This window comes from Eulemur rufifrons, chromosome 24 (assembly GCF_041146395.1).
Source record: "Eulemur rufifrons isolate Redbay chromosome 24, OSU_ERuf_1, whole genome shotgun sequence".
In the NCBI taxonomy this organism is placed as follows: Eukaryota; Metazoa; Chordata; class Mammalia; order Primates; family Lemuridae; genus Eulemur; species Eulemur rufifrons.
In genome coordinates, this window is record NC_091006.1 from 23488290 (window position 1) to 23515303 (window position 27014).

The 27014-nt window shown below is 33.9% G+C and overlaps 1 protein-coding gene across 1 annotated transcript; it reads right to left on the bottom strand.

Annotated features, from left to right (window-relative positions):
- Positions 1-382: 382 nt before the first annotated feature.
- Positions 383-26283, bottom strand: LOC138374273 (odontogenic ameloblast-associated protein-like). Its single transcript, XM_069456982.1, has 13 exons — positions 26233-26283; positions 26101-26142; positions 25471-25518; positions 24654-24887; positions 24166-24213; positions 22688-22792; positions 21701-21748; positions 20867-20938; positions 20285-20443; positions 17538-17614; positions 4323-4392; positions 2622-2654; positions 383-550 (listed from the first exon to the last, which is right to left on the bottom strand). Exons 1-13 carry the CDS (start codon positions 26281-26283, stop codon positions 383-385), a joined length of 1155 nt encoding a protein of 384 aa, XP_069313083.1.
- Between the last annotated feature and the right edge of the window lie 731 nt (positions 26284-27014).

The following is a 27014-nucleotide window of genomic DNA, read 5'->3' on the forward strand; positions in this document are numbered from 1 at the left end:
TTACCCCTCTGATTCAGTCCCAAATACACAGTTGTTGATAATGGTAGAAAATGTTAAAAATATTTTGTAAAAATGTTTTAATAAGAAAGGACTTGTTTCTATTATATCACAGCAAATGAGGGATTTAAATGCTATGCTGTTTGGATGATGGAAGGGAACAACATACATATCTTGGAGTGGAGATTCCACCAATTTCTACCAGAGGAAAACCATTGAAATAAATTGGAACTTAATGAGGCTAACTGGAAACATTGTAACACTTTTTCATGAAATGATGCATTCCAGTCAAACAACAACAAATAACAAACTTAAACCCATGGTTGTACTAAGCATACTTTACCACTTATTTCATCTTGAATGGCACTGTGACTTTCCTTCTTGTTTACTTTCCATTACGAGGGGTATTTGCAGAGGCAGATGCAGGTATTGGAAAAGGAAAACCAAAATATCTGTACCAATAACCTGGAGGATATAGGAATGGAGGGTATGGGCCAAATGGATTTCGTGGGGGCACAAAAATCTGTAAAGATGATTCATCGCTGTCACTGATCTGTTGAAAGAAAGAAATTAAAAAGACTTGTTTTACTCTTCACAAAGAAGAGAAATAAAACAGCCTTTTACCATGTGGGTCTTCATTTTTAAGCTTTAGAAACTCTAAAATAATTTACCCTTTTTATGTGTACTATGTACAAGTATTTTATTAATTTGCACCATTTCAAAAAATTGTTTAGAGAAAACCATGTTCCTGTATCTTTCTACTCAAAGCCAGAGTTTTCCAATAATCACTTTTATAATCATAAGGCCAACATGAAGTATTAAGGTCCCATAAAATTTCTCCCTTCGCCTTCATACAAGGTCTTTACCCAAACCACATGGTAGAAACACTCTCTCTTTCCACACCTCTTTTCTTTCTTCCCTGTCTTGGTCTCCATCATCTGTTCATATCCTTATCACTTTCTTTTTTTTTTTTTTTTTAAATTTCAACATATTATGGGGGTACCAATGTTTAGGTTACATATATTGCCCTTGCCCTGTCCAAGTCAGAGCTTCAAGCATGTCCATCCCCTAGACAGTGCACACCACACCCATTAGGTGTGAACATACCCATCCTCTCCTCCCTTCCCACCTGCCCGACACCCGAGAATTTTACTACTTATATGTGCACATAAGTGTTGATCAATTAATACCAATTTGATGGTGAGTACATGTGGTGCTTATTTTTCCATTTTTGTGACACTTCACTTAGTAGAATGGGCTGAAGCTCTATCTAGGATAATACAAGAGATGCTAGATCACGATTGTGTTTTGTGGCTGAGTAGAACTCCATGGTATACATATACCACATTTTATTAGTCCACTCATGTATTATTGGGCACTTGGGTTGTTTCCACATCTTTGCAATTGTGAATTGTGCTGCTAAAAACATTCAAGTGAAGATGTCTTTTTATCGAACATCTTTGTTTCCTTTGGATAGATGCCCAGTAATAGGATTGCTGGATCAAATGGTAGTTCTACTTTTAGCTCTTTGAGGTATCTCCATATTACTTTCCATAGAGGTTGTACTAGTTTGCTGTCCCACCAGCAGTGTATGAATATTCCTATCACTTCTCATCCATGCCAACATTTATTATTTTGGGACTTTTTGATAAAATCCATTCTTACTGGTGTTAAGTGATATCTTATTGTGGTTTTGATTTGAATTTCCCTGATGATTAGAGATGTTGAGCATTTTTCATATGACATTGGCCTAGGGAAAGAATTTATGAAAAACCCAAGGGCAATCGCAACAACAAAAATAAATAAATAAATAGGACCTAATCAAATTAACAAGCTTCTCCACAGCCAAGGAAACTATCACGAGAACAAACAGACGATCTACATAATAGGAGAAAATATTCACATGCTACACATCTGATAAAGGGCTGACAACTAGCATCTATATAGAACTCAGGAAGATCATCAAGAAAAAATCAAACAACCTCATTAAAAAGTGGGCAAAGGACATGAAAAGAAACTTTTCAAAAGAAGATAGACTATTGGCCTATCAGTTTCTATGTCCTTAACACTCAGCTTATAGTTTTAGCCTTGAAACCATGCTTTCCAGATAGCAGGATCTCCATAAATATAAACAATGCCTAAACAAGGCTTTCTCCATTCAAATTTTATGTTCTTTCTCTTAAACATTTGGTTAGTTGTTTAGATCCAAATAATCCTTGAGTGAATTGGCCACTGGTGGAATCATCAAAACTGGCAGATATTGCCTAATGCTAAGGTTTTAAATATTTTTTACCTTCATTGGAATGGGCTTTGTAGAGCTAAAACTGAGTGGAGGAATAGGCAGTTATCAGCCTATTAGGCTAGATAATTCTAATAAAAATATTATAACCCAGTTCATCACAGAGTGATTCAGGTTTCAATCTTGTTCCCACTGTTACATGAGATGCAGAGTTAATTCCCTTTCCACAAGCAGCACTAAAATCCCTGGAGCCTAAACCTTTGTTGAGTGCTAATACCCAAAACTCTTCAAGAATCTCTCTGGAATTTGAGAAGTTTAGATAAATGAGTATCTTTAACCACAGTCAAGAATATATCACAGGGAAAGCAGAGGAAAAGTAACTTACACTTCGTTTGTCTCGTTCCTGGTCTGGAGTGACCTAAAACTCAAACAGTGAAATTAATTCAGCTCATGCTCATGAAAATACACAACAAAACATATACATGAACATGGGCTAAATAATTTGACTAGTTATTACCTAATATAGTTTCATAGTATCCATTTTTTTAAAATCTAGAATTTGTCCAGAAAATATTATAGAAACTATTTTCCTGAAAAGTGTTCATATATATTCTTAAATGGCTCAAATTCACCATTGCACTAAGGCTATGTGGAATTGGATTATGCACTGACCGCTACATGATTTATAATATTTTTGGGAATATAATGCTATGGGGGCAGGTGTTAGGTATTCTGAAACTACAATATACAGTGTGTGGAGGGGAAAATAACCCCTAAGATTTATGAATTAAAACAAAAAATATAGGCATGCTTTGCTTAACAAAAGGGCTATGTTCTGAGAAATGCAACATTAATCGATTTTTGTCCTGTGAACATCATAGAGTGTACTTACACAAACTTGGACGGTATATAGCCTACTACACACCTAGGCTATGTGGCATAGGCTATTGCTCTTAGGCTGCAAATCTGCAGAGCATGTTCCTGTAGTGAACAGTGTAGGCAGCTGTAACACAGTGGTAAGTATTTGTATATATAAACATATTTAAGCATGGAAAAGGTACGGAAAGTATTTGTATATATAAACATATTTAAGCATGGAAAAGGAAAAATACAATATAAAAGATAAAAATAGTATATCTGTATCAGACATGATGAATGGAGCTTGTAGGACTGGAAGTCACTTTGGGTAAGTCAATAAGTGGTGAGTGAAAGTAAAAACCTAGGATATTACTGCACACTACTGTATACTTTATAAACACTACCCACTTAGGCTACACTAAATTTATAAAAACATATTTTTCTTTCTTCACTAAGTTAAACTTAGCTTACTGTATCTTTTTTACTTTTAAAAATTTAAATGTTTTTACGCTTTTGCCTCTTTTGTAATAACACTTAGCTTAAAACACAAACACATTGCTGTACAAAATATATTTTCATTGTTTATATCCTTACTTGATATGATTTTTTTCTATTTACTTATTTTTTACTCTTTAAATTTTTTTGTTTAAAACTAAGACACAAATACACACATTAGCCTAGGCCTACATGGGATTAGGATCATCAGGATCACTGTCTTCCAGCTCCATATCTTGTCCCACTGAAAGGTCTTTAGGGACAATAACACACATGGAGCTATTGTCTTCTATAGTAACAATGCCTTCTTTTGGAATACTTCCTAAAGGACCTGCCTGATGCAGTTTTACAATTAACTATTTTTTTTAATAATTAGAAGGAGTACACTCTAAAATAATGATAAAAAATATAATATAATAAATACGCAGACCAGTAACATAGTCGTTTATTATCATTATCAAGTACTATGTACTGTACATAATTGTATGTGCTCTACTTTTATATGACTGGCAGTGCAGTAGGTTTGTTTACACCAGCATCACCATAAACACGTGAGTAATGTGGTGTGCTACGACATTATGATGACTACAGTGTCACTAGGCATAGGAATTTTGCTGCTCCATTATAATCTTACAGGACCATCATTATATATACAGTGCATCACTGACAGAAACATCATTATGTGGCAAATGACTGTATAAAAATATTCTGGAATGTAGAAATGGATACATACCGGGAAAGCAACAGTGACTGCCAAGATGGCTGTGATCAGAATGAAAGCTTTCATCTTGTTCAGAAATGTCCTAGAAGTCAGCAAAAAGAACATAAATTCAGAAGATCCACTTCTAATACAGATATGTAATTAATAGCTCATTGACGTTGAGTAAGTCACTTATAATCTTAGGGCATCAATCTATTTTTAATGAGAGCATCATTTTTTAGGTAAGATCAAAGATGTTTTGCAATTTTTAAACTATATATTACATCAATTCTTTTGAAAATAAGCATTCACATATTATTCAAGAATAACACGTCTCTGTACTTGGTAATAAAAGTAAAATTTCTGGAATGAAATAGTGCTTTGGTTTATACAGGGAATGTCAGTGTGGAGGGAAGTAAGTAGTTATTTAGTGATCTCAGAAAGTTTAAACCAACATTACATATAACAATGTCCTTGAAATTAATTTAGGTTGTAGAATTATTTGTATTGGTTCCAGGCAACCCCCCAAAATCCAAGCTGTTTAAAAGATTCTACTTTAGATGTTTGGGAAAGGTCATTTTTAAAGTATTTTATTTTAATTTTCATTGCACACTACTTATATCATACACATTATTATAATGTATCAGTTACAATATTGATAATTTATATTTGAGAAAAATGAGCTAAATTACAGATTTAATCAATAATTATATAATGGAGTAGACAATAAAACATAGAACTTTTGCATTTTCTTTTAAAATATTTTATCACAAATACAATAAGCATGTGTGTATTACTTGATTTCAAACATTAATGAGGAATTTTCTCTATGGCATGGTATCAGTCATTATTTCTCTTCTTTGTCATGGTTTGGATGTAGTAGATGTTAGAGAATATATAGGGGTGTTTGGGAAAAGCAATCAAGTTGAAAAGGGGTATTGGCTAGGGGACTTTTGTTGAAATTCCCCTCATTTTTATTTGTTTATTTATTCATAAAGCATTTCTCATATCTGATTGAATGTCAGATGTTACCCTAGGTGTTGTGTATATATAGGCATCTCTCATTTATTGGGCTTTGTTTTATTACACTTTTCAGATATTACGTTTTTTACAAATTGAGGATATTTAAAACTTTTTCATTATTGTAAGATATTATAATATCTTATAGAAAAGATGTTGAGACCTATCTACTGCTCAGGACAAATAGATTCCTTTCCAAGTATTGACAATGCACCTAATCATCCAAGAACTCTGGTGGAGATGTGCAAGGAGATGAATGTTTTTTTCATGCCCATTAGCACAACTTCCATTGTATAGCCCATGGATCAAGACTTAATTTCCACTTTCAAGTCTTATTATTTAAGGAATATATTTGGAGGTCTATAGCTGCCATAGATGGTGATTCTTTTAATGCATCTGGGCAAAGTCAATTAATAACCTGTAAAGAATTCACCATTCAAGATGTCATTTAAGAACATTTGTGATTTATGGCAGGAGATCAAAATATCAACATTAACAGGAGTTTAGAAGAAGTTGATTCCAACCCTTATGGATGACTTGGAGGGGCTCAAGACTTCAGTGAAGGAGGTCATTACAGAAGTGGTGGAAATAGCAAGAAAACTAGAATAAGAAGGGGAACCTGAAGACGTAGCTGACTAGTTTCCAAGGTTTTTCAAAAGCACATTAAGCAAAGAAATAAATAAATCACATCATGGACTCTTCCAGATTATGTTTTGTAGTCGGGATATAGCATAACTATCAACTATCTCCTTTTTCTGCTTCTCAAGGTGTGACACCCATAGCAGTTTATTGCTGTGTGCTGGAGAATAGACGATGTTCTGGATAAGTTAGATGCATCTTCCTGGAACTTTAACTTTTTTCAAGGATTTGTAGGAAAAAGACTTAAGTAATTTTTGTGTTAAAATCAATATGATATGTTATAGAATGGAAGGTAAATACAGCATACATTTTAAAGATAAAACAGGAGGCTACAAAGAAATTGACACTTGTTCATACTTTAGAGAATCTCTAGCAGCACATGTTCCCTTTTTGCTGACTTGAGGTCCATAAAATTCAAAATGATGAACCTGATTCTCTGTAAGGCTCATTCTGCCCTACCCCCAAACGAGCACCCCACCCCTACAAAGATTCATTTTATGGTCACTCTAAAATATGCACTTACTGTGGCAGGATGGTGATTTTAAGGAAAAGTTTTGCAAACAGAAATATTAAAATGATAGTCTAATTACTAAGTTTACAACTGTAAGCAACCATTAGTGATAGCCTCAATAATTTTAATCTTGACAGTTTATAGAAATATATATTGATATATCTATATTTATAGAAAAGACACGTAACCTTAGTTTACAATGATATTTAAGAGCTCTCTTACCTCAACCTTTTCTCTCAGCTCCTTCCCTCTGGTGCTGTTATGAGAAATGGTAAGTGATTGGCCCTGGAATATTACAGCTGTTTTATACACTCAGGGGAGTAATGGAATGGAGAAGTCTGTGGCTTGAAGTTCTCTCCCCTGGGATCAGTCATTGCTTAGTTGAATCATCAACTATTACATTGTGTTGAAATTGGGGAATAACCAATGTCTACAGTTTCATAGAAACTTTGGTTGAGTGACTACCAAATACATTCCTTTGTGTGGTTTTCTTTTTCAAATTTTGTGTATCTTGGATATTTGAAGCTTATCACTTCATATGATATTGCTCCATGCTCTTGTTTGTAATTTTTTTTATTTTCCATAATTAAAAATATTTCTAAGTATCCTATTGGTAATTGTTATAATCTATTGGAAATCACATTTGGTAGTGTTGGGATTTTAAGAAAATAAAGGGTATAAAAATGTTAAAGATGGGATTAAAACTTTTTGCATGATTCTGCTTTCAGCTCTTTGATTTTAGTGACCAAGATCAGAACTTCATAGGTGAGTGAATTATATTTTGGAGCATCAAAGCATCTTGGGTACCTTATAAAGCACAATACTAGGTTGTTTTTAATTAAAACTGTACTTACCACAGAAAGGGTATAGTCATTAAGTGTTGGACTAAAAACTAGAGCCCTCAAAACCTTGTAATCACATTAAATATGCATACATTTTGTATATGCTATTTTCAAGAGTCATCAAACTTGGTCTTTTTACCACTTATTTGAGAGCACTCAAGAATATTGCATCTTTGAGTTCAATTTCTATTTCAACAGAGGTTAGAGTCCATATTATAGTAGTTCATCAAAGCCCCTTCTCTTCCTTTTATTTTTTCTAGAAACCAGTTCTCAAGAAAACTTAAGAAAATACTAACAGCTAACATATTTCTTGAGGACTTTAAGAGCTCAAGCACAAACCTAAGTGCTTTATGTGTATCAAATCACTTAATCCTCCAAACAACCAACTCTAAGAGAAAAGTGCTATTATCAACAGCATCTACTTTACAGATAAAAAGACTAAGAAGTAAAGAAAAAGGAGAAGAAGTAGGGAATGTTAGTTATCATTTACAGGTATTATAACTAGTACTCTGGAAGAGATTGTATTGCACACCAGCAATCATTTGGTTCTGAAACCTACACTCTTAACTAGTGCTTTATACTGTCACTGCAGCAGAAGGTTAGAAAAATCAGAGAAATATTATTCTTTACCCATAACTTAACATTTAACCTTATCTCACTAATTTAAAGAAACCTACTCAAATTTATTAAAACTAGTATCATTATTGTATATTGATTTTCATTTTGACCAATCTAGTATCAGAATACATTTCCCCAGAGATAGGGATGACAGGAATGTGTGTATTTGTGTGTGTGTGTGTATAACATATTATCTACTTCCTTACCCTAAAACCTGTTTCTATTTTTTCTTCGTCCATTTATTCTATCTGAAATTGCTCTAGGAAAAGTTACCAATGGCCACTTAATTGGGAAAGCCATAAATGACTTTCAGTCCTGCATTATTTCACATCTTTTGACATTTCATTGTGGTGACTATTCCCATCTAGAAATGTATTTTTCTCTTTCTTGGCTTCTTAAAACCACTTTTTTTCCTGTTTATTTCTTCTAATAACAACCATAAATCTTATTTTCTGATTCTTTTCCCTTGCTTTATTATACTTGACCATTTATCTTCTTAGCCTTTGCCAGCTCTGAATAATATAATCTATTTCTGACTCCCTAAGCTATGCCTTCATCTAAAACTCTTCTCTCAGTACCCAAAATTTTGTATCCAACTGCACAACCCATCTGTTAATAGTGATGCGATGTGTATGTCAACTCCAACCTATTCAAAACTGAGTTTATTAGTAATATTTTTCCCTCCAAATTTACTCCTCACTTTTATTTAATCCCCAACTGATGGTTATCAATCACTTAGTTATCAAGAAAGAAATCTGGGACACAGCCTGTTCTTTTCTTGTGCTTTCCCTTCCACATCAAATTGTTATTAACTTTTCCTTTTTTGTAAGGTCCTAGAATCAATTTCTTTTATCCTCATTGTTATTTCCTTAGGTTAGTTCCTCATTGTCTCCTGAACTGTTACAATAGCTTCTTAGGTTTCCTGTCTGTAGTATTTTCCCTCTCCAATACAGCTTCCTCAGTAATGCTAAAATGAAGTGGCTTTCAAAAATTTAAAAATGAAAGCCATAGTAAGAAAATGCATTCTACATCATAACTCAGTACACACACACAGACACACACACACACAACTTAGACAAGGGTTTCATAAAACAATTTTTACCTCGCTACATGAGGAACATGCTGAAATTTTCAATTCTATTCTACTTTCAGGTATGTTCTATCGTATTCTAATCCTTTTTATCTTTTTCACTCTGTTTTATTTCTTTTAAATTCTAGTAGTGACACACAAGTTTTATTTCATAATGGAAAGAGAAAGATTAAAAAAGTGGCAGAATGCTAATAATTTATCTAGGTAAAATGTAATTAGCTGTTTAGTGTATTATTATTCTTACTCATGTGAAGGCTTAAAACTTTTCAAAATAAAATACAGGGAAAATTATTTTTTGAAACTTTTTTCCACCTTATTGGTTTGCAAACTTCTTTAAGACAAGGTTGATACATTTTAAGTTCTTAGATATTTGATACTACCATAATAACTGCCCTATAGTAGGTGATCAATAAATATTTGGTGTTAAAGTATATGCATTTGACTTGCTCCTAATGTACTTGGATAAACTGAGATCAAAAAGTACTTTGTTAAGGGAATAAAAAGGAATCTAATCCAGAAAGAGAAAGACTGGTTTGTGTGAAAAAGTATGTGCTGCTACAATGGAGTTTACGAGGCAACTGCACAATACTTTCTGTTGCTATTGTTGATAATATAATATTTTACTGGCAGATTAAAAATACTAATTTGGCAATGTGATATATTGTTGACCCAAGAATTAGGGTATGGAAAACACTGTTTTTCAGTGACATTTTAAAAATAGTTACAGTTTTCAATAATTAAACCTGATTAGTATCCTTGTGCAAATGTGTAGGCAAACCAGGGGGACTCAGTTTTCATACATTTGGTGTGTAAACTTTTTCAAGGTCTTTTAAATATTTAGTTTTAGTATGTTGACCTACAATATTTAATGCTGTACTGTGCACATTGTGGATAATAAATAATTATTAGCTGAATTGAGGAAATGTTCTTCTCTTACTCATGTGTTTATCTTAAGAAGAAACTGCTAGATCTTTTAGGACAATCTCCCTTTACAGATTATTTTTTAAATGAATCTAAGTAACTAAGGAAGAGGAAAAAAGTTTTCACTGAACACTCTTTAGTTGTTATACTTGAAATGACCTTTGTGGTTCATTTTCAAGGTGAAGGTGTCAGCTCTGGGTTCCTGGAAGGTTTTATATTATTTTCTTCAGAAAAGTACTTTGATAGAAAAATCCAACACAAAGAAGCTATACATTTCCAACCTTAGTAAGTCTTTCCCATATGAAACTGGATTCTACTGAGCACTTTTGGCTTTCTTGATCACTGGCTTCCATTTGTGTTGTCCCACAAGTAGTTCTGATTAAGCTAGCAGGTTGCATAAAGCTATAACTACCCTGACACTAAAATTTTAGCTTCCATGAGGCTGTAGGAATAATGAAGTCAAGCCTGGATACCTCCAAGCTAAGTGAAGTAGGAAGAGCTGTAGATTTGACAGGTACATTTGTATTTAGGTATTTAGATCTTCCTCTTTATTAGTTAGTTGTGAGTGGACACATCAGACTCTCTGGATCTCAGTTTTCCCACCTGTTGAGGTAATTGTCTCTAGAATCGAGAATAAAATGAACAGAAATGTATAGAAGAACTCATCATTTATGGAGTCAGACATCATGTACTCACTGTGTCTGACTTCATAAGTAATGGTTTTGGCAGTATCAAAGCCATCGGCTCAGGACACCTTTTGAGTGTAGCCTTATGTAGATCAGACTTCTAGTTACACATCCTCAGGAGTCCTCATATAATTAGGTTCTTTGGCTAATACAAAGATATATCCTAAATAGTAATTGGAACCATATAGGGGCTTAATAATTTAGGTGAATGTGAATCTAAGTGGTAGAATTTTGAAACCAAGCAGTATAATATGGGAGTAATTATTCACACAGTAGAAGCTGCTGTTGCTTTTATGTTACTCTTAATTCAAATAGGTAGAATGAAATGAATAGAAAAGACTAAAAGTCTAAAAACTACAGCTACACAAATTTCCTCTGCAAATTCTTCAGCATGTGATTATTCTTGAAAGGGCAAGGGTGACCAAAGGAAGAGCAACTAGGATGTTTTCCCTGGAAAGAGAGTTGTGAGTGGCTACGTATGAAAGAGATCAAGCAGGTTGTCATATGAAAGAGGTCATAGGGTTATTTTGGGGGGCTCAGATGGCAGAAGTAAAAATTAATATATCACAATATTAAAATACTCTGTAAAAAACTTTTTAAAGATTGAAAACATCCATCTTTGCAGATATTCAAGGAGAGGCTGGGTGACCACAGGCTTACGTGTAGCAGAAGGGATTTTTGTGCAGCTGTTGGAACTGGTTAGATCACCTCTCTGTAACCTTTCAACTATAATACTATCAGATTAGGTGGTACAGGGATGAGACTATCTACCAGAATAGGTTTAGCAACTAGCTAAATAAAAAATCCCTATTATCATTAAAGGATCGGAATTAGCAGTGGAGAAATGCACATTATAAACCACACTATAGGAAACCTTAGCAATGGATTAACTATTACTTCAATAGAAAGCAGAAATATCTTTTGTGGTCTATAGAGTTTGCAAAAATTCAATGCATGCATACTTTTTAGGTAATCATCAGTCTGTTCTGTGAATTGAAAACCACAAGAAATGATTCAACCTTTACTGGGCTTACATTATATGTCAATACTAAGGAGGAATTTTTTTTTATTATTTTGAAAAGTCTGTGATGTCTTTCTTATAAGAGAATGGACACAGGCAAATTAATCCTTGAATTCTCTCCAAAGCCTTTCCAAACATGTATTCAACTAGAAGTGAACTTTGTTGATTCCTGCAAAACAATTAGAACCCTGTGTGTCAATGTTGAAGAATCTGAATGATTCATGAATTCCCCATTACTATGGCATACTTGGCCCTCGGTATTAAAAAGGGAAGTGGTTGCAGAGATTTTGTGCATGGGTTTAGTATCAGCAAGTGCCAGAGCCACAGCCAGACAGCCCTGTGTCCACCAAATTGTTCAGTGGAATGGGCCCAGCTTATAATGGCACCAAGTATGTACTTCATAAATACTTAGTGAGTGAATGAACTAAGCCCTTTAGTGCCTGCTTTGCACATTTCTTTCTGTTCTTTATCAGTTATATCATAGCTTGAAGCCCAAAGGCAACAGCTGAGAAGCCTGTGTATTAACTGTTTCCCATACTCATGACATCATTTTACCAATATAATTTTAATTGATAGCAAATTTTATTAAAATTGTATATATTTCATATGGCTTAAATGATAGAAATTGTCATACTTGACATATACCACAAATAGCTTATGTCACCTATTCCTATACTTCTCATTCCCTCTGTAAAAGACACAATTTCTCTAGTTAAAACTAATACTGGTTTAAATATAAAACCACAAAAAATCAAAGGCCGCCTCCTAGGCACTATCATATATTTTTTCTATAATGTTTGACTAGCACTTAAATATTTTGATATAAAACTCGGTTTACAGTACTGGCACCATGTCTGTGTTACATGGAGCTCTATGGTCTTCCTGTGATTTTTCCTAAATAAGCATTTTCCCCTGATACGTGCTCCTCTTGCAGAGGTTAAGAAAGTGGCCTGCAGAGTCATGTATCTGGATCTGAATCATGCCCACCCACTCACTAGCCGATTTAACTTGGACAAGTCTCTTAACCTTTTATAACCACTCAGTTATTCAGTATTAAAATGACAATAGCATTTTTTCCTAATTGCTCTAACAATTTAAATGAAAAGAATGTTTTCTAAATGGCAGTGTGTTGATAGGAAAAGTACAAACTGGAACTGCTAGTCTCCTTCCGCTATATATCTGACCTTCTCCATTTTCATGGTTCAGAATTTTAAGTTTTGGCCCTCTTACTTTTTGCTTTGAATTATGAAAATACAAGTTTTCTGCATCTAACAAAGATTCTAATTATACTAAATCTTAAAGGATCTATATAATTAGAAAATGATCTATTAGCTATATATTATTTAAGGTAACATTGTCAAAATGCTTATGAAGCTGACAAATGTTTTACATAAATTACTACGTATACACACATGTATATATGTACAAACACACACACATTCACAATAGCAACCATATGGAATAAACTATAAAATTATACCTATTTTATAGAGAAAGAAAATGATCTTAAAAAGTTAGATATGTGGCTGGGTGTGGTGGTTCACACCTGTAATCCTCGCAGTTTGGTTGGTTGAGGTGGGAAGATCACTTGAGGTCGGGAGTTCGAGACTAGCCTGAGCAAGAGCGAGATGACACCTCTATAAAAATTAGAACAATTAGCTGGGTGTGGTGGCGGGTCCTGTAGTCCCAGCTACTAGGGAGGTTGAGGAAGAAAGATCGCTTGAGCCCAGGTATTTGAGGTTTGAGCCCAGTGAGCTATGATGACGCCACTGAACTCTAGCCTGGGAGACAAAGCGAGACCCTGTTTCAAAAAAAAAAAAAAAAGGTGTCTAAGATTATAAGTAAACTATGTAACTGGAATTCAGAATTAGTTCCTAACCACAACACAAGGAACTTGAAATGAATTAGGGAAAAATCCACCTTGTGAATCATAAAGAGACTGTAAAAATCTTAACTAATTTTATAATCTGTTATTTTAAAAACCACTTTTATATTAAAAGAGGCTACATTCAAACTTATTTGAACAAAAGATTACTTTATCATATAGTCTTTTAGTTTTATATACTTTAAATCATAACCGTATATTTAAAAAGGTGATGCATTTTGATTGGGACAAGGAAAGTTTTGAAAGTAGCCACAAAAAGATTTTTTTTATCATAATGGGATACATTAGAAAACAAACATTAATAATTGTTTTATTTTTAAAATGTGTCACATATACAAAATGCTTAATAGAATTTGATGTGATATACAAAGTGTATGGGTAGTATTCTTGTGTCTTATAATTTGGGGACAATTTGTAAACAGGCTGCTTAGCTGTTGACCGTTGCCATTTAACTTATGAAATTATTGATAGAGAGAATCAGATTTTTCCAGGGTACCTTACATTCATTAATTCATTAACCATATATTGTGCTTTTAAGTATTTATTACATACCAAACACTATGAAAGGCGTTGTATAGGTGACCCAGGCCTTCCTAGAGCTTATAGCTTATTAGACAAATTAAACAGAGATAACAATAGAATTTATTTGTGAAATGACTGAGGAAGTACAGTACTATAGAAATACACAAAAGTAAAGATGTGAAAGTCGATAAGGTATTAGCCAAATGAAGAGGGATTAGGAGCAATGTTCTAGACAGAGAGAAGGGAATGGAGTGTGAAATATCAGAGATCAGAGATACATGGCATATTCCATGGAATATAAATGAGTTTACTTTGGTTGGCGTGTCATGATCATGATGTGGGGTGGGGGTATCCAATGGCAGAGGTATCACCAGGACCAAGTGATTATGGACATTTTAAGCCAAGTAAAGGAGTTTGAAATTTAAACAGAGACCAATTGGAAGGTATTGAATGGTTTTAAGCAAAGAGGGACATGATTAGGTTTCCATTTCTGAATAATCACTCTACATTCACAGAATGAATATGGAGAACTTAGTATTTTCTATCGAAAAACAAAAGTTATAAAAATGTGGAAATAATAAAGGCATTTTTTAGATAAAAATTGAGGGAATTCACAGCATCAGACACAAGCTAAATAAATTTTGGAGAAATTTCTTGAGATTAAAGGGAAATTATAGCATATAAAAACTCAGAAAGGAAGAGAAGGAAGGAAAGAAAGGAAGAGCGCTGAAGTTGGTAAACATTCGAGTAAATATAAGGCATTTTTTCTTAAATTCTTTACAAGTTAATTGACAAATGTAGAAGTACCCTTCAAAAAACAAGATATACAAATGGCAAGTAAGCATAGAAAAAATATAACATAATTAATCATCAGGCAAATGTAAAATCAAACCATGATATGCCCCTTCACACTTGTTAAAATAGATAAAATTAAAAAGACAAAATTCTGAACTATTGAATACATGAAACTAAGACCATGCTGAGATATAGATTTGGGAGTCAGTAATTATTTATAAATGCTATTAAAGTCACAATGAAAATATTCATGCAGAAGTTTTTGAGAGAAAGAAGAAAAGAGGCTGGAGTTCAAACTCTGTAAAGGTTAAAATCTAAGGGATTTGTGACAAAAGAGGAGTTTGTAAAAATGATAAAGACAAACAAACAAAACAGACAATTCTAATTGTGGGCCAGAAAGTGAAGCAACTGAATATCTTATATATTGCTGATCAAGATATAAAATAGTATGCCATATTAGAAATTACTTAGCAGTCTCTTATCTGTTGAGTTAGATCTACATCTTGGTTCTTTACTCAAGAGATGTGAAAACATGTGTTTACAAAAAGATCTGTACAAGAATATTCCTTACAGCTTTATTCCTAAAGTTCAGTAATTGGAAAAAACCCAAATGTTCTTCAATAGGAGAATGAATAAAGAAACTGATACACTATATATTCATACAATAGACCACTTAAGCCATAACATGGACAAATCACAAATGCATTATGTTGAATAAAAGAAACCAGACACAAAAGAATATATAGTATATGCTTTAGTTTACATAGATCTCCAGAATAGGCAAAATTAATATATGTTAGTAGAGATAAGAAAAGCAGTTGCTTGGCATGACAATGGAGAGACTAGATGGGAAAAGAGCACAAGGGCACTCTGTGGGGTGTTGGAAATGTTCTGTATCTTGACAAGGTGATGGTTACAAGGTATATATATTTATACACTACACACTTAAAGTGTATATTGATTTAAAAGTATTACTGTATGAGGCTATGATAATAGATTGGATATAGATATAATGATGAAGGAGCGGTCATGCATAGATCCTATATTTCAGTCTTGAACTAATGCTGTTACAATACATTTAAATAGGAAGCATCTGGTGGATAAGGGTTAGTGGGAAAGGTTTTGAGGATTACCAAATGTAAGCAAAGCTGATTTTAGAGAAATCATTCTATGTAGAACTTTTCTGCTCAAACCCATTGAAATTCTAATAGCTTTTTCTCTTTGCCTTTCCCTTGCTGGGCTGAGAGAGGGAGATTGGGATGCCAGGCTTAAAACAAAAAACATAGTTCTAAACGTGTATTCTGGTGATGTTTCCATAAACTTCACACTCTTGTCTTCTTAACTCTGTTGACAATAAAGTTAGAATTTAAAGCCCTTTTATAAAATATTTTGAAGATGTGGATTATGTCATTGATAGTAATTATAGTATTCAGGTGTTTAAACATGGTTGCTGCAGATGAACACCTAAACAAAATTTAACATTTTTTGGTAACAGATTGGATACTGAACAGTCAGAGATTAGGCAACTTATTTTCAAGCCTTGAGTCACTCAATTGGATCCGTTAAAACTATCCAGAATAATAAATTCCTGTTAATATTGCCTGAAATAAATAAATTCAGCATGTTTAGTCTGACATTAATGTTTCCTTCAAAATATTTATTCTTGAATTAATGCTTATCATTGTATTATTTTACTAATGTAGTACTTATCTGCTGTATGCTCCTACATGTTTAATACTATATTTATGTAATCCCCACTAGTATTAGTCAGTGTTCTCCAGAGCAGCAGAACCAATAGGATATGCAGCATACCTTGTTTTATTGCACTTGGCTCTATTGCGTTTCTCAGACACTGCATTTTATTTTGTACAAATTTAAGGTTTGTGGTAACCCTGTGTCAAGCAAGTCTATTGGTGCCATTTTCCCAGCAGCATGTGTTCACCCCATTAGCATTTTTTAGTAATGAAGTATTTTTAAGTAAGGTATGTATTGTTTTTAGACATAATGCTATTGCACATTTAATAGACCACAGTATAGGTGAACATACTTTTATATGCACTGGAAAACCAAAAAATTCATGTGGCTTGCACTATTGTGATGTTTGCTTTATTGCATTGGTCTGGAACTGAATCCACACTATCACTGAGGATGTATGTGGATATATAGAAAGAAATTTGTTATAAGGCATTTGCCCATCTGAGGATGGAGGATGAGAAGTCCCAGCATCTTCCATATGCAAGCTGGAGGCCCTGGAAAGCCAGTGATGTAGTTTTAGTCCAAATCCAAAATAAGTCCCAGGCTCAGTCTAAGTGCTTGAGAACTAGGGGCTCCAATGTCTGAGGCAAGAAAAGATGGATGTTCCAGCTCAGGCAGAGAGAGCAAATTTGCCTTTCCTCCACCGTTTTTTTTTTTATTCAGGCTTTCAGTGGGTTGGATGATGCCCTCCTGCCTTGGTGAGCATGATCTTCTTTACTCACTCTACTGATTCAAATGCTAATATCTTCTAGAAACATTCTCACCCGATAAATAATGTTTTACCAGGTATCCCGTCATCCATTAGCCCAGTCAGGTTGACACATAAAATTAACTGTCACACCATATTTTTCAGAGTATTTATTATTATATCTCTTCCTATTGCCAAACTCTTAAGTTGATCATAGCTTTATACTTAGTTTTATAGTTTTTCATGGGTTCTTACCGTCCCCTCTTGGGCAGAATAGTTATGTTGTGCATATCTTTCCTGTTTAGTCTCTGGCCACCTCTTTGATCCTCTTTCTTAAAGAGAAAAAAGGAGTACTGCTTTAGGATTTATTCTAAGAGCTTAATATGAATTATGTCATGTAATTTTTTCAATGATCTGTGAACTGTTGGGATTTGGGGACATGATGAATGTTCACAGCTGTTGAACATCTGAGTCTTTTCCAGACATCTTGTTGTCTGGCTCCCTATGGCATGGCCAATGTTAAGAGACTAGTCAGTTACCTAGAACTACATTCCTTAGGCACATGAACTTAGGGAAAAATAATACAGAATACAACGAAGGTGGAAAAGATGAGTATTGGGTTACTCTTCCACAAGAGTGAGTGGCAGATTCTAGGGTCATAACATCACTAAATGCTGACACAGGTAAGATTCTAAGAATTGTGATCTACTGTAAAGTCTGGAACACCTAGTAAATTTATTAGAAACCACTAATACATATTCATTCATTCACTCAGCTTATTCATTTTTCCTTTCATGCACACTCACTCACACCCATCAACACACAAGTATGTAGTATGTTGAATACCAGTTTTCCCATTTTCTCAGAATTTCAGCCGACAGTCCAAAGCTGAGGAAACAAGTTAAAAGTACAGGTAGTTTTATATTCACATGTGAAAGGGGGAAAATTAACATTTTCTGAGTACTTTGTATGAGCCAGGTATCTTGCATGTGTTATTTCATGTAGTCCTTTCAGAAATTCTGAAAAATATTGTTATCTCCAATTTACACCCGAGAAAGCTGACACTTAGACAGGTTTAGTGACTTGCTGAAGGTTCAAAACCAGATTGGAAGCCACATCTGATGAAATCCAAAATCCATGTCCTACTATCTATAGGATACTGCATCCCCAAAACAAGCATAGATCTTCTGAGGACTCTGTCCTTTTGGGTCAGAACAGCCACCTCTCTGTGTGGCTGTGTCATATTGGCAATATGCACTTTATGAAATCTGTCACCAAATAGTTTTGATTTTCATGGGGAGTGCATCAGAAGGAAGCTGACTGGTCTCAGGGAAATAATGATATGTCAAAGCTAAGCATATATTTTAGTTCATCAGTCCGAATCACAACACTCATCATAAATCCAATGACAGTATATCTTTATCCTAATAGATGACATCATTTTCCAGAGGTTTCCTTAATTAATACAATTATCCAATTGATTTAATGATATTAGCTTTATTTTCAGTGTTGTTATATTCTACATTAGGCAATGACAGAATAATTTGAAAGGAAATATAGTTTTGTGAAAATAAGACTCATTACATGATTGTATTATTTTTTTCTATGACATATTTAAAGAGTACAGTATCATTTATAAGTGAAAACAAATTCAGGAGAAGAGTCAAGATATTTTGTATATTCCAAAGAACTGATATTGGTATTGAGGAAGCAAATAGCTTGAAATAATATCCAAAGCATCACCATATCTTTTTCTCTGAAAAACAAGATAAAAGAACATCTTAATACAATTAGATTGTTTTGTGTAAAATTTCCTAGGTATCTTATAAATGGCTTATTAAAGAAATAGAATATTTTCACTAGTGTTGGGATTACATAGAGCAAAGGTCATAAAGTACTGAAATCTTTTTAGTATTTCTGATTAAATGACTTAAATTGCCTTGCACTGTACAAATAGTACACTAATGAGGAGATTTTCTAAAGAGATACTAATACTATTCATTCTTGATTGTATATTTATAAACTTTTTTTTATCTTGAGAATGCTGAATATTCATTTTCATAGAAGGAGGGATCAGAAGAGACTTACAAAGGTAGCAGGGAGGAGTTCAAAAGACTTTGTCCTTTAGTTTTCCCTTCTGGTTATGCTGTTTGCTTTTGAATGTGCGTGTTTTACTCTTTGGTGCCATTCCTAGCCTACTCCTCCATCAAACTCCCACCGTAGCCTCATGGCCAACCAAAAGGATTAAGACAGGTAATTAATGAAGTTTAGGTTTGATACAAAAGTCACAGAACTTGAAATTTCCTTGTCATTGTGCAATTTCATTATCATTTTGAGGTTTTATTTTATTTCAGGCTAATACAAATACATTGGCGTTGTTACAATCTTTAGCATGCAAAGTGAAATGATGATTTGGAAGAACTGATTCTGTATAGAGTGTAGACTGTCTTTTATAATGAACCTACTATATTTAGTACTTATGTTGTCAGAGCTTAAACTAAGCTTATGGTATAGGCAGACATGTTCAAAATTTAATTTTGATTTTAAAAATTGTTAAAGTATGATAATTTTGTAGATATATATATAAGCACCAACTTATTTTTCATAATTATTTTGGTAAAAACTCTTAGTTCCTCTGACAATTTTTTTCTTTTGTTTTTTGATTTAGGCATTATGGCACTTAATGCATGACTTTTGGCAAATACTTACCAAGAACACTGAACGATTAGGTAGGACATCTTATGGTTCTTTCAGTTTATCAGTCTTGGTCTAATGGGAAAAGGACACTCATAAGAAGCTCTCTTTAAATTAAAATTAAATTATATTCTTGATTATCAAAAATAATTTTTGGCCACCTCACCTTATTCAGGGTTAAGACCACATATTCTACCATATCATTAGTTGTCTTATTATTTCCATGACTAAGTCCTATAAATTAAGCATGAACTTTGTATATTTTCCATTAGACTACAATTTCTTACAGAAAATGAATTTTTGATTACCTTCTCTTCCAGGAGCTCTGGGGTAATAGTTGGGTTTACAGCAGAAGTGAAAACTTTGGTTGTGCTGGGTTTTGGTGAAGTTGAAGGCGTAAAAACTCCTTCATTGTTATGCCTAAAGTTTTTCACTTCTTTTTGTAAATGTGGCATCACTCCTGCTGGCTACAGAGAATGAGAATGAAAACAAAGTGGTTATAGGTTCAAGTAGAAGGTCAAAATTGGAAAGAATACAAAGCAACAGGATTGAAATGCAAAGCGAGCATTATATTCAAGTAGTAAGCGTCTTTTTTAGTTTTTTAGACCATAAGCTAATAGAAAGACTATGAATATATACCAGCAAACACAATTGTCTCTTAATACCTGCTTTTAAATAAAGGTGCATAGAAGAATACCTGGCATAGAGTACTAAAAAATATTTGACGAACTGCGTGAATTGTATCTTGACTGGCAAAAGATTACAGGAGAAAGAAGCGATAATTGTTGATGGAATCAGAAAAAAGTTGGCATTAAAATGAACATTAGTGCAGGGACCTGTTGCTTGTCACTTGTTGATAGTAGTCAGCAAATTGTTGTAAGGAATCTTACCATCACAGCTATTTCAGGAGCTATGCCTAAGATGGAATCAAAAGCTAGTTGCTGCTGTCCTCCTGGTATAGCCTAAAAAAAAGAAAAAAAAAAAAATTAGAAAGTTTTTAAAACTCTAAATTAATGATATGTAAAAACAGGCTCTTTGACCACCCAAAGGAGTTAAGCATTCCTCAACTTAGTTTTTAGATTTGAAAAAGAGCAATTCCTACTATTACAGAACCTGCTGGACACTCAGCTCTGTATCATCAGTTCTGGAAGCTTTGCTTCCTAACATTCTCTGCTAGGCCCTGGTGTTCTCCTGTTGAGCATAAACAATCCTACAGAACACTAACATCAGACATAGTTAATAAAAAACAAGACAACATCATAATCTTGTCTAAAGTAAGGTCACTGTGCAAGTCGCAAAAACACCAACCACCTTCATATCCTGGCCAATACGAGTGACTTTTGCTTCTTTTCCAAGGGCATCCTTTGACTTGTGCCATTATCCTTGCCTTCTCTGTGAGAATTCTTAAGATACTTGATCACAGAACTATCCTCACTTCTTAAGAACACTCCAGAGCAAGCCACCACTTCTCTGAATTCTCCCCAAAATCAACTAACACATGCCCAAATCCTAGGAGAAGTTATTCTCATACTTTCTTATTAAGACACCCTATGGTTTCCCATGTGTGTTCTTCTCTTTGTAATGAGTAAATAAATCCAACTTTGTCCAGTTACAAATGCGTTCCTGGTGATCTTTAGCTGAAGGGCATTTACAGATTTAATTGACAATGAAGCAATAGTTTCAAAGAATTTTTTTTTTTTAATGAAAATTACACATTTACTCACAGGTTCTGCTTGTTGCTGAATGTATCCAAATTGAGTATAGAATGGTATCTGTTGGATTTTGAAAATGCATTAAATTTACTATGATGATTTTTGTCATAAGTGTGATAATTGGTTACTTAAAATTATATATCTTTTTATTATATATTAAAGGTTTTTTAAAATTTTCATATGTTCCCATATGTAAGAAGTATTGTTAAGTTAGCAAGAACCTTATACCATATCATTTCTAGGATAAAACTCTCTTTCCCTTTAAAGCAACATGGCTTACTTAGCATTAATAATACCAGTTATTTACAGCATAATTTTGAGTTTTCTGTAATTTGTCATGGCACGTTTTAGAGTGATGATTAAACTATTTTAAAAAGACATTTTCACTCTAACAAAAACAATGTTAGTTATGTATAAGCCACTTGAATTTATATTAGAATTCTAAAAATTTATTGCAGGTATCTTTCATTAGGTAGGTATTATTTTTTGCTTTTTATTATTTTTTAATAATCACCACCACACACACGCACACACACATACATCTATGTAAAGGTGGATGCTAATAAATTTTAAATGTGAGAAAACTTCATTTTCCAACGTGATTCAGCTTTTCGTCTGGTTTTATCATTACTGACATTAGTATTTAAAATCTAGCCTTGGAAATACTAGTTTAGATTTGGAAAAGAGTAAAGTAATTATTTCTATTACAGAGCTTGTTTGACACTGAACTCTCTATCAGTTCTTCATGCTCTGCTCCCCAACATTCTCTGCTAGGCCCTGGTGTTCTCCTGTTGAGCATAAACAATCCTACAGAACACCAACAGATTTGTCAACACAAATGGCATAGAGAAGAGGGCACTATGTCCTCTTATTCCTACCAGTTCAAACTGTTGAGTATGGGCATTCAATATACTCAGGTACTCTTTTCTCTGGGAGTTTACCTTATTCTCTCTATTCTCAGGTGGAACTAGTCAGATTAAAATCAAATATTTATAGTACCTGCTCCTCATATTGTTGCTGCCCTGGTTGTTGAGGTGATGGTGTGACTGTTTGTTGAGGTTGTTCCCAGGGTAGGAGCATGTAAAATGGATAGTACTGAGATATCTATTTGTAAAAAGAGAAGTATACAAGAAAGTCCATTAGATCAGCATAGGCCATACTTTTTATCTTCTAATGTCAATATTATCTTACAGGTGTTTTTATCTAGCAGCTTTACATGATTAAATATGGACAAAAGAATGGATGCAGCAGTCCTTCCCAAACTTTAAAAACAACTTGCATTCCATATGTTACTGGACTTTGCTTTTTTCTTTTTCTTTCTTTTTTTTTTTTTTTTCTTTTTTAAGATGCAGTCATGCTATGTTGTCCGGGCTGGCCTCGAACTCTCTCCCACAAGTGATCCTTTCCCCTCTGCCTCCCCAGTCACTGGAACTATAGGCATGTGTGCCACAGCACCTGGCTGCCTGGCTGGATTTTGATGCATTGGGGTTAGGTTCAAGCATATGTGATTTCATAACTACCACCAGAGATTCTAGTGTAAAGCCAGGGTGGAGAGTCACTGGTTTAGTGGTTAGAGAGGGAGGTGTAAGAGGTGGAGAATTATATTCCAACTCAGCTATTTACTTCTGAGGGATTGGGATTTTGATCTCATTTGATCCTTAAAATGAAGTAATTCTATTTGTCATATATCTAATTCTCTAAATGCTTATGTTATAGAATGAGATAATGTCTAGAAGTAACTTTGGTAATGGGAGTGGAAGTGGAACAAAATTATATAATTATAATTACAGTAGAGCCAAGTGGTGTAACTTTTTGTAAAAAAGGTCAGTGCTCTGCTGAAGAACAATATAATTTATCTATAGCCCTATTTCTTAACATTGGTAGGGTTTTTCATATTAAAATAACGATTCTGTTAGTTTGCATTAATTTTTTAAAGATTCTCTTAATGAAAATTACCATTATTTAATTGTAACATGGAGTTAAATCAGAAATAAACAAGGAACTGGAAATGTTTTGAGCAGAATTTCATAACTGCCAGTTGACATGGGGAAGTGTGTCTTATCTCTACATCACGTATTATCAGTTTAATGCATCTCCCTTTGAAACAAAATTTAGGATTGGGTAAAGTCATTCCATGGTATTTCTCTTGAATTGTTCCTAAATGCCAGTGCTTTAGATTCAGAGAAGACATGACCTAGGGCTTAATAAGCCCCTTCACTTTCAACATTACAATGCCCTGAAAATTCAGGGGTCCTGGGGAGGTTCCTTCGCTGCCTGTTTTTCAGGAGCTGCTTTGCTAAGTGAACCCAACATCAACAAACTGATGCCAGCCCAGAAATGATGTTATCGAGACAGTGATATCATTGTTTGGATTTTGTAGCCCTGCTATAGGAGTTAGAGCCAAAAATATAAAAGGAATCATTCTGGAGAGTATGTGTAGCCAACCATCTGTGAGCAGTGGTATTCCAGTCATTTACCTGTGCTTGCTCTTGAGGCATTTTGAAGGAAAATACATAGGGCACCACCTGTCAAAAAAAGCATCATATAAAAAAGTTATACTTTGTTATTTAAAATTCCTGAGCTGCTTTCAAAGAGCTTATTATATAAATTTATCATTTGTATTATCAGGCTTCCATAACAAAATGTCATCTATTGTACATACCATCATTAGCACAAATTGCCTTATTTAAAGATGAAATTTCCCTAATTATCCTGTCTCAGACTTGTTTTAACTCCTTTAATTTCTGGCTGTATCCTAGAATAGCTGATTTAAATGATATTTTTTATGTTAGAAGTCAGAAAATATAAGGAAGTATAAGACTTTTAGTCTTATACTTGGTAGAAACATATTGTGAGAAAAAAATTCTTATTCAAAAATTGCTACTTCAAAGATGATTCATATTTATTTTTACATTCAATGTGCAGTTCTCTCTCCATAGGGAGAGATGAAAGAAGCCTCCCTTACCTGATTAGGGCCTTGTTGTGTTAGTGGTGGTGTTTGGGGCTGTGCAGGGTCCAGCTGGCCTGCCTGGGCTCCTTGGGCAAAACTGACCTGTCCTGGGAAAGGTATCTGATTGGGGAACAGTCTAGCCAACTGGTCTAGAGTTGGTAAATAGAACTGGGAGAGTTCTGGAATTTGAGTCTGTTGTTGCTGTTGTAGAATCCCAGAGAAAGGAGGAATCCATGAATTAAATGGGACCTGGAAGGACACAAAAGAAAGAAAGAAAGAAAATGTTTGTCTTTTATGCCAAAGAGAATGTCAAATCAGTTTTGAACAGGAAAGAGATAAAATGTAAACAATTTCTATACTTCCAGCATTGCATTATAAAAAAAGACAGCATCTTTGACTCATTATAAGCCATACAAATAATATGAAACAATACTAAATTCCCAAGTGTCATGAGAAATATGGGGCAGAATGAAATTGATAAAAAAGCACAATGTCTGTGTTTGGCAGACTGGTTTCAAATCTTGTATGTCCCCCCACATCCCACTGGTTAGCTGGATATGACTTTGTGTAAAATAGTTAATTCACTTTGTATAGTTGTGAGAACTAGTGCCTGGCATATACCGAGTTCTCGACAAATAAATATAAATCAAATTATAGTTCATACTTTAATCTTCAAACAAATGGTCTTTAGAATATATGGGACAAATTTATAACTTTAAAAATGGAGATTTCAGAAATGGAATCAAGAAATGTTTTGCTTTCATACAAAATACCGTAATAAATGAGCAGTAGAAAAACGTTCTCCTTAAAGTAATTATTGAGGTGGAGGTACCTGAAGCTGCAGTGGTACAAGTTGAGCATTCTTAAGATTCATAAGCAACTAGAAAAGGAAAGACAATATGAAAATGAGATTACTACACATGCTAAAATGATTAAGAGTAATGTTTGCTACAGATACAGAACAAGTCAGAGCTGGTTAATCAGTTTCTTGTTAGAAGTGAGACATTTTCTCACCAAACTTACATTAAATTACAGTGATTGGGAGTTAGAATTTAAAACAAGGTTGGGATTTAACAACCTCTCCCTGCTATGTATGAGATTGCACAACTTTAGCCCATTCTGATGGTTTAGTTAGTCCTTTTATGCTTTTAAACACCTATATACACTTGTATTAGGTGCTGTTAGAAGAAAAAGATATAGATGATGTTGTGTCCACCTTTGAAGAATTGATTATACATTTAAATAAGGGAGACAGAATAACATTTCAGAGGTGACCTGGTATACAAAGCAAACATGAACATTGGCAATGTGTTCCGATTTACATACGAGCTAGTGAATAGGAGTTCAGGATAGGTCAAGTGAAGGCTTTTATCTCTTCCCTCTGGGTTTTCATAAAAAAAAAAAAAAAAAAAGAAAGAAAGAAAAAGAAAAGAAAGAGAACATTTTAATGACTCAAACTAACCTCATGGCTGTTGCTTGCAGACATAAGGTGCTGTGGGATAAGCTAAAAGCAAAAAAGAAAAAAAAAATGGTAAAACAAGGGCTTGTTATAGGTTTTACACGACGAGATCAGTGGTACCATGAAATCACTTACCGGGGCTGACAATGTGGCTCCCAGAAGTCCAAGAAGAATTATAATTTTCATTTTCAGATGATGGGCCTAGAAAATAAATTGTGATATTTAGTATTAAGAAGACTCTGCTTAAATATCATGACAAAAATAATTACTATTGTTCAGAGGAGTCGTTGAATTCCATAGTATTTATTTATATTTTACAATTTAAAATTTAGAAAGTTATAAATCTTTATACTAGAACTCATCCTTTTCTCTCAGAGCAGCTGTTTATAAAAACCAAAATTGTTTGCTTATCCTTTCAACTTGACCAGAAGACTCATTTGGTGGCACATGACACAGCTGGATGCATTAATGAACAAGATCGTCTCATCCTTGTGCTGCTCTATGTGGAAGGGAGCAGGCCCTTCCGAACATGGGAGGCCATGACTAGGGCCAACTAACTGGGGCTTTATTATTAAAACAATTTTAATGTCTATGTTGAAAAAGAAAGTACTACAATAAAGATTCAACAAACCAGTTCAGTAACAGATAATTTCCATTTAAAAGCCTAATAACAGTAAAAATATATTAAAAATAAACTGAGTCAATATTTTTCTTATTTAGGGAAATAGATTATAGAAATTGAACTATAATATTGATTTATAGTATTACCTGTGGAAATATATTATCTCTTATATTCTAGATATGAAAGTTCCTTCCCTAGTTCAAATCACTGACCGAACCAAGCATTTAGGTTGATCTTGTTAGTCTACCCTGCGGAGTTCTCTGATTTTGGTTATTAAAATTATGAAAGCAAAGAT